The sequence below is a fragment of the Vitis vinifera genome, chromosome 7 (genome assembly GCF_030704535.1).
Source record: "Vitis vinifera cultivar Pinot Noir 40024 chromosome 7, ASM3070453v1".
NCBI lineage: Eukaryota > Viridiplantae > Streptophyta > Magnoliopsida > Vitales > Vitaceae > Vitis > Vitis vinifera.
Window position 1 is genome coordinate 2815966 of NC_081811.1, and position 12297 is coordinate 2828262.

Genomic DNA, 12297 nt, shown 5'->3' on the forward strand with positions numbered 1-12297 from the left:
CGTCTGCACCATGATGATATGCCGTAGAGAACAAAGTATGGGGAATGTATTAGAATCATAAGTAACGGCTGTAGTAGTATAAAATGAGAACTAATATTGTAAACTAGCTTGTCGAGCCTTTTTCATGGCACCTTTTCTTTGTTGGTCGTGTCTTTGGTTTTGGTTGCTGGGAAAGATTACAATCTTTTCCTTAAACTAGGTTCAAGGAAAACCCATGTTTTAGCATGCTACACATTCCCCTTTTTATGGTAAATAAAGTTACATTTTTACTATTTACTATATCCTAATGGTTTGAACCTTAATTATCATTTTCATGTCTGCAAGGTCATCTTCACACTTGTATACATTCTAAGAAAACATGTACAGAAATGCATATGTATATACACATACACATAGCAAGAAGGAAGAAAAAAATAAGGAGCATGGTAATGGGAAGTTTGTGAATTGTGGGTAATTAGAAATATAGATGCCTATACAACTCTCATAATCTATTCCGGAAGTCAAGAGAATTTTGTGAAGATGGAACCTGTCTTAACATGATGGTAAAGGTATAGGGTGTTATCAGAGTATTGACCATAAAAATGGAGGCATTAAACAAAGCTATGACTGCAAAAGGAGCTGGGCAGAGAAAGAAGTACACCCAAACTGGGCTAGTGCAGTTCAGAAAGATGCATTATCCAAGCATCTATTCAGTCAGAATCCAAATCAGGAAAAAACTAAAAAATGTTGCATCTAGCACAAATTTGAGGCCGAAAGCCCAAATCATAAGTCATTAATTGAACCATACAAACATGGCTGCCTGTTTTGTAGTGGATGAAGTTAAACTTTGTGCAGGTAGGTTGGGTGAAAGACCAATACAAAGCCCATCTCTAGGGGTTGAGCAAGTTGACCATAGTACATCTAACTATAACTTGGCTGTTGCCAAGCCAATCTCGTTGAATTGGGCTAGGCCAGGTTGTTTGGATTGTTCTAGTTGGAATAGACTGATTACCTTCTTAGGAAGGTCTTTTGTTTAATAGGTAAATATCCATTGTATCAATAGCTCCTAAGAAGGACAATCTCCTATGAACACTCCAATCTAATAAAAAACATTAAACATAAATAGTAGTTTTGAAAGTTTGACTTAACTTTTTAGTATTCTCAAACGCTCACCATAGTTTTAAAAGGCATGCTTTAAGTACGTCTGGCTCCCTTTTGGGCTCCCTTTTAAGTACGTCTGGGCTCAAGGCACAACTACTCCCTGGTTATAGCACCTCGCTTGCCAAGACATGCACTTTATTGTAGAGAAGCACCTTGTTGACTTTACTCTTCCTTTTCAAACACTTTTATTCTTGAAATTTCTGATTGTACATTGAAATTTATATAATTTCATTGAATGTTTCTTTTAAATGTTTGGAATCTTAAATTTTTTAGTCATTGGATTAGATTTTAAATCATATTTTATGAAATTGATATACATCTCATGTAGCATTTCATCATGTTGTGTTTTGCCCTAAGCTGTAGGCGACTTTTACTCCTTAGGTGCGCCTTGCGCCTTTGAAAACTAGGCCCTCACCTTTTTCTCTCCTTCCATATGGTCAAGAATAGCGATAAGAGAGTAGCTCTCCAAGCTCTCTCTCTTTTTCCAACAAAGAATCCATGCCAACTCAGGAGGGCATTCTTCGCTAAGAAGTGCATTACCCACTCTATTCCAAATAGAGCAAAAATCAACTCCACAGGAATACTGGTGTCAAGTGGTCAACAAAGATATGATCAACTGAAGTTTTGAGACTTACCAGCAGAAATGCCATATTGTTAATACAAGGTCCATAGGCCGCATTATAAAAGAATTCTGTGGACTAAGAAGAGCCACTGAAGTTTTGAGACAGCCTCATTGGCAAAGTGCCTGAAGCCTCCCTTCTATACATCCTTGTCAGGTTCAAGGCACCACTTTTGTGACACCATTTTGTCCAGCTAACTTATACCTCAAAGAAACTCACCCATGCATATGGTCTCTGAGAATGGAGTCCACATTTTTCAACACCCACAAAGCCTACTACTTCAGTCTTTCCAGTGTCTCCCTACCCTTATACCTGCTTGGAGTTAAAACTATTTAGAAATGTTATGGGGTTCAAATTCAGATATAATTCTTGGTCTTGTGTAGCTTAGATTTTTTGTTAACCCAGTTGATTCCAGGCATCAGAGGGAGGTTCTCCAAACAGACTAAGTAAAGATTTCTCTACCACATTTCAACAACTAACACACAAAATATACAGAGTTCAGTGAAATCTGGCATTCTTTCTTTCACTATTTTATTAGCAACAAGAAATTTCAACCATCAACCATCCCTTCCCAGTCAGTACTATCTGGAAGTCCTGGGCTCCAACCAGGGCTAGTTTCTTTGGTTGGGAGGCGGCTTGGAACAGACTACTCACCACTGATCGCCTAAAGAGATTTGGTTGGAACATCCCCAACAGGTGCTTCTTGTGTAAAAATGAGGAGGAGTCTATTGATCACCTTCTCCTGTTTTGTGAGAAGGCCAGAATGTTATGGTATCTAACCTTCTCCCTTTTTGGGGTGCAATGGGTGATGCACTCCTCTGTGAAAAGGAATCTCCTAGGATGGTATGGATCTTTTGTGGGCAAGAAAAGGGAGAAAGCATGGAAAACTGCCCCCCTTTGCCTAATGTGGACTATTTGGAAAGAAAGGAATAGAAGAGCCTTCGATGATGTGGAAAGAAACGATCAAGATATCAAATCCATTTTTTTGTACACTTTTGTGAATTGGGCTAGGGTATATATTAAGGATCATACTTTATCGTTGTTTGATTTTGTAAACTGGTTAGCCACCAAGTAAGGGTCAGAACCTTTTGTTTCTTGATCCTTTGTATCTTGGTATACTTCGTGTATACTCTCTTTAGCCTTTTGGCTTTTAATGAATTTCCTTTATCTATCAAAAAAAGAAATTTCAAGTAGGCCATCAACTTAAGACCACTGAAGTCACTTGATCAAAAAAAGGTCTTATTTGAGTTCAAAGCAAGTGGTGAGAGACAGATTGCCATTGCAAAAGCCAACTCTTAAGAAGCAGCTTTACTTTAAAGTGACAGTTTTTTTCCCTTATAAAGCTCCATCATGTAGGCATGCCCTTGGTTGCCTTGAGAACTAATGATTTGTTTGAAGATTGATGTACTAACCAAGGATGAAAATTGTTGTGCTAATAGAAGCTTTAATGCAAACAATGTTAGTTCAAAACACAAAGATAAAACAATCCACACAAAGATACACAAGGTTTTAACATGGTTTGGCCAACCATGTCTACATTCATAGGCGAAAGGGAATCATTCCACTATACCATAAAGAATATTACAATGAATAGAACTAGATACAACTATTAGGTTTTCAAAATATCTCATGTTTCCCCACTCCTTGTATCGACACCCTACTTTACCCACTCATTGTATCGACACCCTGCACCACGAGCCCCCTCGCTTCACCAAGTGTCTCTCATTCTTCCTCACATCTTTATCTACCTTGTATTGTCATTATAACTCTATCTTTATCTCATAACCTTTTTTCTTCTTGACCTAGAATATTTATGGAGATATTCTTAATAACTTACCTTATTCTATAGGGAAATCTAATATTACAATAACATATCACCTTAGGAAATATTTTATACAATATTCTTTATAAAACGGAATCTATACCAATTAAGAATTTGGGACACTTTCCAACAAAAATAAATATATCAATTACTTCCTACAATAAGTTCGCATAAAACATTGACAAGTGACAGCAGAAGTTCTATTATCAAGATATGAATGGTTTGAGTAAGTCCAGTTACTCTTGATGACCAGATAATTGATAGTGATCATTGTTGAATATTGAGTATATCTATTGCTTCCTACAAATTATATACATCACTATAACTTAGATGGGTAATCAGAGGAGCTCAACCTCATTCAAATCTGAGGGATGCTTTGAAACTAATCTCGTCCCTCCCTTTTCTCACAATTCCCTCTCCTCTTCTCCTCGTCACTCACATACTCAAAACTTTGTTTCAACTATGCACTTTGAAATGTGCCCAAGACCCAGCTCACTTGGGCCTGTCTTATCATCATATCATATCCGCACAGAAGGAAAGAAGAATGTATATGACTGAGCAAGGAAAATAAAACATGGAAAAGAGGAAAAGCGAAAATGGCTTTTAGTTTTACTGATGCAATCATATAAGTTCCTTGAAGTAAATAATATTTCTGAATAAAAAGAGAAATATATAGAGCAGAATTCAAATAGATACCCATTCAGTAGGAAAAGAAAGCAATAATTTAACAGCAGAAATTAGGTACACTTGGGTCCTGCTTTGCTCAGTTAAGATGCCTTTTTTTCTTTTTCCTTTGAGGCCATTAAGGCTATCTGTCTAGTTGGCAGAGTAGTTCCATTGGTGCAAGGAGGAAGGTGATAAGGAGAATGGCCCCATGGGCTTCTTTTGGTGCCTCTACAAGGAGCAGAATCAGAGAGTTTTTTATCATGTAGAACATTTAGACCTAATGCTTAAAACAAATTTCCATAAATCCCAGTTTTTATGGTTGAGGAACTCTTAGGAAGAAGTGATCTTCTATTTCTCAGATTTCATCAAGAGTTTGGGAATGAGTTAAAGCATTCTCAATGCCAGATCTCATTCTTTGCTTTTCTCTTTTCCTTGGTTTACAAGGTTCCTTGTGTACTTCCCTTTTTTTTTCTTCTTTCTGATAGGCAAACAAAATTATATTAATAGAGCCTCCTTACTTCATATGTCCTAGGGGTTGTACCCTCTCTTTCTTGGCACCTTAAATACATGTTTGTGTGTTTGTGTATGTGTATGTGTATATTCCTTATTTTCCTACAAGAAACAGCTTTACTGATGAAAAGAATGACAATGTGACAATATGTACATCCCTCAAAGTGCCCTTTTAAAATTAAGAAGGGTGGGATTATCCTCAATGTTTAAAGCTCTCAACTGATAAAATTAAAACATGAAATATAGGATCTAAATCAATCAAATTTTTTTTCCAGGAAATCATACGTTTATTCACCAAACAATTGATATTCACATCCAACGGTAGTTTATCCGCAATAATTTCATCCATCAAGCAGAAAAGTCAGGATCTTCCCACAAATCCATCCTTCGTTACTGGAAACTTTAGTAGAAACTAAAACTAGTACAAAATCAAGTATTCCATCATAATATAACAAAATAAACTCATGCACCACCTCTAAAACAAGTGAATTTTGTTATAGAATTTAAAGGCAATGATCACCTACTACTATATAATGAAGCACTAAGAAAATCTTACATGAAATACAGAATAGTTCTTATCCAAATTATTCATGAAAATGAAGTAATGGAAGATCCATCATTTATGAATATAACTTTTCAAAATGTCGCTTCCCTGTTCTAGGTTTGCATTCCTCCGCCAATTTGCCACTGCTCTATTAACAGTAGCCTCCGCTTCACGAATTTCCTCAGTAGAGAACTTGTGTTCTATGATTCCCAACGGCCCTGGCTGGAGTACCTTAACCACAGTTTCAATCTCTTGCTCTAACTGCCTGGGAAAAACAAGAATCAGAATGTGAGCAGTGATGAAATGAAAAGCATCATCAAACACGAAACTTCATTTCAGTTGCAAGGAACGGAGAGAAACTTCATTTCAATTGAAATCTTTCATTTCTTCAGAATGAGTAACCATTGTACGAAAATACCTCACATGCAATTAGATGTGAGTTAAATTGATTTGTTTATCAAGAAACTGAAATTTTGATGAGTGATGGATCAAAATCAACCTCAAAAACCCTAGTGCAATTCAGCAACTCTAATGAAAAGAGGAAGAAGAAGAGAACCTGAAGAGGCCGGAAAAGGGCAGAGACTTGCCGAGTCGTGAAAAAGAAACTGGCATCGCTGTTGCGAAACCCTCTGCTTCGATTTTCCCTGGAAACAGCCACTGTCCAAGGGCCAAGGCAAATGAAACTTATCACTCTTCAAAACGCACCGTTTTGATTGTCCTTCGTTTCACTTCCACCGTTTGCCAAAGAATATGTCAAAACGCAGCGTTTTGAGGGCTTCACTTCCCATTCAGCCTTTATTAGGGTCCTGCACACTGAAATTGATGCCTACCAAAACCTGAGACCGATCACAATATGTCACATATACAATTTAATTTCATTGCTTTTTACCTTCTTTACATCGCATTCCTTTGAATGTTAATTCGATTCTTTTTTATTTTGATCTCATTTGTTTGTATTCAGTTTCATTTGTTTGTACCGCCATTAAATAAACTAAATTTCATCATACACTTTCAATGATCGGGATTATAAGCTCCGTGAGTACCGAATCGGTATCCTAACATTTTCTAAATTATTAAAATGGATTTATAGTTTGTTTCTTCCACACATCTAATAACAGAGAGGGTGCAAAAATTCAGTAAGGTACCTCTTTTGTAGCTCTATGAAAAGAAGATGGTTGTATTCCAATCACTAATCAGTAAGCTGAAATTTATAGAAAAATAACTAAGTAAAAAAAAACCCCTAATAAGTATTCGAATGGACCCGCATTATGATATTCAATGATATTAATTGTGAGTGGCAGGCACCCAACTGCATTGTGCCCGCCACAGTTCTATGCTTGGCACCCCCACCAATCTGTAGGCACTCATAGTGAAGGCCCCATTCTGATTAGGGGCAAGGCATGCCTAAACACTCTTGAGTAATTGCCCCCTTAATCTCATCATTCAGGTTCAACAGTTTTCACACTTGAACAGTTATGATCCATCATTTGGCACACTACATGCATGATGCAACATAATTATAGCAGGTTGCCAGATAGATTTTGTCACAATCCGCTTCCAATCGTGTAAGTATTATTGTTTCTGTGCCTAAAAGATCCTTTTAAACTGTCTGTTGTGTTGTCTAATACTGCCAGGAAATATTACTTATAGCCCCTTTGAATTATTCCCAAACTATAAGTCCCCGACCCTCTAAAAGTCAATCTGCCACTATGTCCAATATAAATGTTGCATAAGAGGCTTTCTGCTTCTTAGAATTTTTCATGGCATCAAAGAATTTCTCAATAAGATAATTGTTTTAGTTATTTGCACTTTAAGTCTCGGGGGCTTTAGATGTGAAATGATTGTCATGCCCTTATAATGGGTCTTGGGGTGTGACAGATTTGGTGGGATTTTTCCTGAAATTTGTGCAGAAACAAAGCAAACTTAAAGGGTGTTTGAGAATTGGAATGAGAAGGCTGACTTAGTAACTTCAAACCATATGCTTAGGAGACGCCTAAGTCCGTGACATGATGCAACATGCTTCAGAAGTGTAGATGAGAGGAAGAATGACTAAAAATCAGCTGAAAAATATTATGCTTGAATGGCTGTGTGTATCTACTTCAAAGTTCTAAAAATTTCTCACATACTTCACACACACCTTTAGAATACAACTCTGATTGAGTGCCTGCCTTCAAGTCTCTCCATAAAAAGTGAAAGGGAGTGTTGTCACTCAGCACACAGCAACACAATCAACTCTCAAAACTATCAATCTGGCATTAGACACCATCACACTAGCTATGCTTTACACTCTTTTTTACTTATCAACACATACATGGTCATGAATCATGAATCATGATACAGAGTGACGCCTTCTCTTTGGGAATAAAAACCGAGTTTCTGAATTAGCCTTGCCACCTATGGGCTTAATGTCTCTGATCCTGAATAAGGTATTCAGCTTGCATAACTTTTTGGTGAATGATTTGAATATCTTATTGGCAGGATGTGATCTTACAAGCTCTTGTTTCATAGAGACATGGTCTTTTTCTAAGTCGGTTAGCCTCATCCTCATTCTTGCAACTTCAAGCTTCAGCTCTCTGTTCTCTCTCCTCACTGATGCATAGTTGTCTCTTGGGGAGATGGCGCCGCTCCCTGCTCCGCTGCTTGACCGTTGAGGGAACTGGCCATTGACTGAGCCAAAGAAGAACTGGTTATGGCCGCCGTTCATCGCATTGCGAAGCCTGATTTGCTCAAAGTACAGAACCTGCACTGCCATCTGGACAGGTAGCCTTTCATTCTGAGCTGCATGGCTGCAGGCCTCTTGAGATAGTTTCTGGCTGTCAATGGTTTTGCAAAGGCGGTAGCGTTCAGAATCTTTGATATTTGGGTGAACCTGTAAGTACAAACATAAATATTTGTTTTGAAAAAACTATGAAACTAAGGAAAATTCTGAGCAAATCATAGTATGCTGTGGAAATGCTTACCTTGAGGAAGATATCCGCAGCTCTGTACAATCCATCGTTCACTATTCGAGCATGGTCTGGAAGTAGTTCTGATAGTGCTATGAATTTTGATGGAGTCAGGTTGGAATCTAGAGCAACTTCTGCAAGATAGTTGTCCAGTAGTTTTGATACCTTAATAATCGAACTCTGTTTGGGAGATCCAGGGCTGTCAAAATCATAAACCATTTCACTTTCATCCCTCAGGTGATTATCTTCATCGTCATCCTCATCCAAGTTCAAGAAAATGGAGAAGATCCTCAAGATTGAATCTGTATCATAGATTGGGCCGTGGTTGTTTCCATGTGAGTTTGCAGGAATGAGGATGTCTTCAAGAATTGCCTGGTCCAGCTGCAGGCCTATCCGCCTCTCTAAATCTGATCTGCAAGCAGTAGATGCAGAGGCTGATATTGCAGTCTTCAACAAACTTGAAAGAAATGCCATTGGAACTGAGCTCTTCCTGGATTGGGTTGGTAGTAAACTGACTATGGCTTCAACAATAACCCTTTGCTTCTTCTGCAGTTCCAAGTCCAAGAAACTTCCCTTAACCAATTGGGGGTCCCTGACAGCAAGACCCTGAAGAGAATTATGAGCATAGTTTATCAAAATCTTGCTGATCAGGTCCTGTTTCAAACCCTTTGATTTCACAGCAGATAGGACACGCTGAAAGAAATCAAGATTAAGCACTGTAAGGGATTTACCCCACCAGTCTGAGGGTGTTTCCGGCTCCACGGTTGGGATAGGCTTTGAAGGGAAGTTGTGGTCAAGTTTAGATAGGCCAGAGGTGAGCTGCTCTTTACATGCATTATTTGCAATTGCAGTGATGATCCTGCTAACAAGATTGACCTCTTCTGGAATGGGCAGAAGGGTTTCACATTGGTGAAGAACAGATATGGAGCTTGATATGTTTGGAAACACCGTTTCCTTAAGATATCCTTCGGTTCGGGTTTCCAAATTCTTCTCTGCAAACTCCTCTGTCATTTCCAGAAAATGGGCTACACAGCGAAGCATGGCAACATTTGATAATGTGATCTCAATGTTCACTCCATAACAGAACTTTGCAGCTAGCTCAAATGCCTCTGGTCCACCAGGAACACTGGGGATGGCTATTCTTGAAACCTTTGAATCTTTTGCTTCCAGCAGTAGTTTCCTAATTCTTCCACTCCGAGAAACTAGAGGAAACTGCAAAGGAAAACCAACCACATAATTAAAGGTTCCATTGAAGTTCTTTCCTTACTTCATTCTCTACTCTAAATCAAAGCCAAAAAAAAAAAAAAGTTCCGATCATCGTCTTTTTTGCAGTTCTTGACTAAGAAAACAAAGTAAACGACACAGCAAATATTATTCACTTCTGCCAGCCAATTTTCATTTATAGTTTACAACCACTAAAAGAAATTCTTCTCCTTTCTCAACATGAACTGCTGGACTCAGAGATATAAGACTGATATGGTGGATCTTTGGATTGGGAAGAAAATTACTCAATTCTTCTCAGAAGGGACTCAAATGCAGGATCCACATTTTTAAGGTCTTATTTTACTTAATTTCTTCTGCTCTAAAGTAGAAGAGTACATAACAAGATTTTAACAAAAATTTTCCAGACAGATTAATGTAAAAAATGAGCAAAATTCCTGATTGAAAGAATGACAAGAATCAAGCAAAACCCGAAATATAAAAAGCATTCTGAGCCAAACTAGATGCTCCTGACCTTGTGAAGTGCAAAACTTGATGCTCCCACTTCAATAGTAAGATCACTAGAAACATCAGATATTGGCCTGCAACATGAAAAACCAGCACAATTGGTTTTGCAGAGAGACCAGAAAACGTCAAAAACAGATAAATAATAGCATACATACATGTTTGTTAACACTAAGGAACTTCTCCTATTCACCTGCATCCCCATGTTTGAACCCTTGATACCTTAAAAGATTCCGTACAATACCGAATTCAACTCATATGCAGTAGCAAACATCTCAAACCTATGGCCAGTTTAATCTGTCTAAACATATGATTTGACATGCTTGGCCCATTCTAAAGCCATGACTCAATAATAACAGAATGAGTGAGACTTCACACTAGAGGAAAAGATAAGGGCAAGAGTTACTAATGGTAAAAGGCTAAGCTAAAGATTGCAGGAGCCTTTGTGCTCACTGACCTGCATTGATATGATGGGAGCCACACAGGATTCTTCATTTTTGGTTAGAATGATGTGTTTGTTTGTTGTACACAAAGACTTGTCATGGTAAAGCGACAACAATACAAATTCCCTGTTCTTATTTGAGGACTCTAGCTGGTAGAAACATAAAAATTATTGATTGGGAAATATTAATGGCAGCACAAACTTGATAGCAGCAGGTTGGAATAAGGACATTCAGTGGCCCAGCCAGGCCTCGTGCCACTGTCTTGCCAATCCAATCAAGAGTTTCAGGCCGTGGTCACATATTGGTTGTCACTCTCTGTTTTTAATGTTTCAGGACCAAGTCTTCGTGCTATTGTGCTGTTTTTTTTGGTTAATCTCTACAACCTTTGACATGTTTAGCACCTACTAGGAAGATTATATGATGAAAACTCAAGCCCTTCATACTCCTTACCATAATTTACCTTACAAGTCCTGTTTTTGGCCTTGGAAACAAATTTGATATGATAGATTCTACCCTGTGTTTTAAAGCCAGAAACAAGCTTAATGATTAAGCTTGATGAAATGCAAGTCAGATAATGAATCAGTGTATGAAGTTTGGATTTTAGCTGTTGAGAGAATTGATTTATCATTTGTTCTTTTGCCAAATTGAAAGGGCTATAGTTTGATGGCTGAGTTTCACCACACTCACTGCTGTCCGGCCTGCAAGGTTCCAATTGGGATCCACCCGAGTTTGGATTGGTATGAAAACAGACCATAGAGGAAAAAGTAGGGGAAAAGGGTCATTTTTCAAGTGAAAAAGGCAAAGGTTTTGTGGGATTCCCTTTGGATCTCCATGCTGTCCGGCTCCTCCATTAGCTGTATGCCTTTTTAAAATACAAAATTTCTTATGCCAATGCCACTTCAAAATACAGAGTTTCACAAATTACTTAGTAAAAAACTATGAATCAGATTATACTCAGATTTGGATGTCATCTGGCATTCAAGACTAATTCCTAGACAAAACCTTTTGGATATCATCTATTTCTCTTATGCCCAATTGGGTTAACAGCCATACCCCAAACCAACCCAAATAGCTGTAGAAAAAGAAGTCTCTTTCAATCACCATCTTCTCTGTAATCAAGCATTGAAATGCCCAAAATTTAATGTAGAATGCAGAATAAATGACAGTAACTAGACTGGAATATAAGGGTACACATGGAAACTAGTCTGCAGAAGACAGATCACCAAGCTAGGAAGAAGAAGAAGGAGGAGGAGGAGGAGAAGATTACCATTCAGTGGCATGCCTTGTGCTAGAACTTGGACGAAATGACCTCTTTCCTGAGATGCTAGGCTTCAATTCTCCAACAGTAACAACACCCATCTTCTCAAAAACACTGACAAAGATTCAGCCAATTCAGCAAGTTCAGCCTTAGTACTCTTACACTAAAGGACCTGCACCATCCCCATCAATCCCACCAACAATGTAGCTTCTCTGTTCCAAGAAAATTAAACTGTTCTCAACAACCGATCTCATGTCAGGTACAGACCAAAACATTGATTTATTCTTCTGCTGCTTTATCTCTGAAAAAAAAAGAGAGAGAAGGAGAGAAAGCTGGAGTGAGGTGAAAGCCACATGAAACCATGCAGGATTAAAGGGTCTTGATGTGTACTTTAATTGAGTGTTTATTATTTGCTTGGGCTAAAGTCAAGGGAATGTAGGTGTGCTTGCGCTTTTCGGTGAAAGGTAGTGAGGAAAATGGCTTTTCTACATGGTTTTTGTTTTGAGAAATCGCAGGATTTCTGAAGTGTTGCAGTGCTTTTAGGGGTCCGTAATCATGGCTAGTGAAAGCTACCCACTTAAAGATTACTCTAAAATAACTCTATATTATGTGTAAAGCTAACTA

At 38.1% G+C, this 12297-nt stretch overlaps 2 protein-coding genes across 4 annotated transcripts; both read right to left on the bottom strand.

Moving 5' to 3' along the window:
- Nucleotides 1–5127: 5127 nt before the first annotated feature.
- On the bottom strand, nucleotides 5128–6146 carry LOC100240880 (uncharacterized). The gene is made up of 2 exons (XM_002267324.4): nucleotides 5859–6146; nucleotides 5128–5567 (listed from the first exon to the last, which is right to left on the bottom strand). The coding sequence occupies exons 1-2, from the start codon at nucleotides 5912–5914 to the stop codon at nucleotides 5375–5377; spliced, it is 249 nt and encodes an 82-aa protein (XP_002267360.1). The 5' UTR covers nucleotides 5915–6146; the 3' UTR covers nucleotides 5128–5374.
- A 1202-nt stretch (nucleotides 6147–7348) lies between these two features.
- On the bottom strand, nucleotides 7349–12297 carry LOC100251110 (BTB/POZ domain-containing protein At1g03010). 3 transcript variants are annotated; one of them, XM_002267205.5, is made up of 4 exons: nucleotides 11683–12297; nucleotides 9983–10049; nucleotides 8263–9459; nucleotides 7349–8171 (listed from the first exon to the last, which is right to left on the bottom strand). In XM_002267205.5, the coding sequence occupies exons 1-4, from the start codon at nucleotides 11772–11774 to the stop codon at nucleotides 7632–7634; spliced, it is 1896 nt and encodes a 631-aa protein (XP_002267241.2). In that variant the 5' UTR covers nucleotides 11775–12297; the 3' UTR covers nucleotides 7349–7631. The 3 variants fall into 3 exon arrangements, with proteins under 3 accessions (XP_002267241.2, XP_010652066.1, XP_059593838.1); XM_010653764.3 differs by lacking the exon at nucleotides 11683–12297 and adding an exon at nucleotides 10131–10419; XM_059737855.1 differs by lacking the exon at nucleotides 11683–12297 and adding an exon at nucleotides 10166–10415.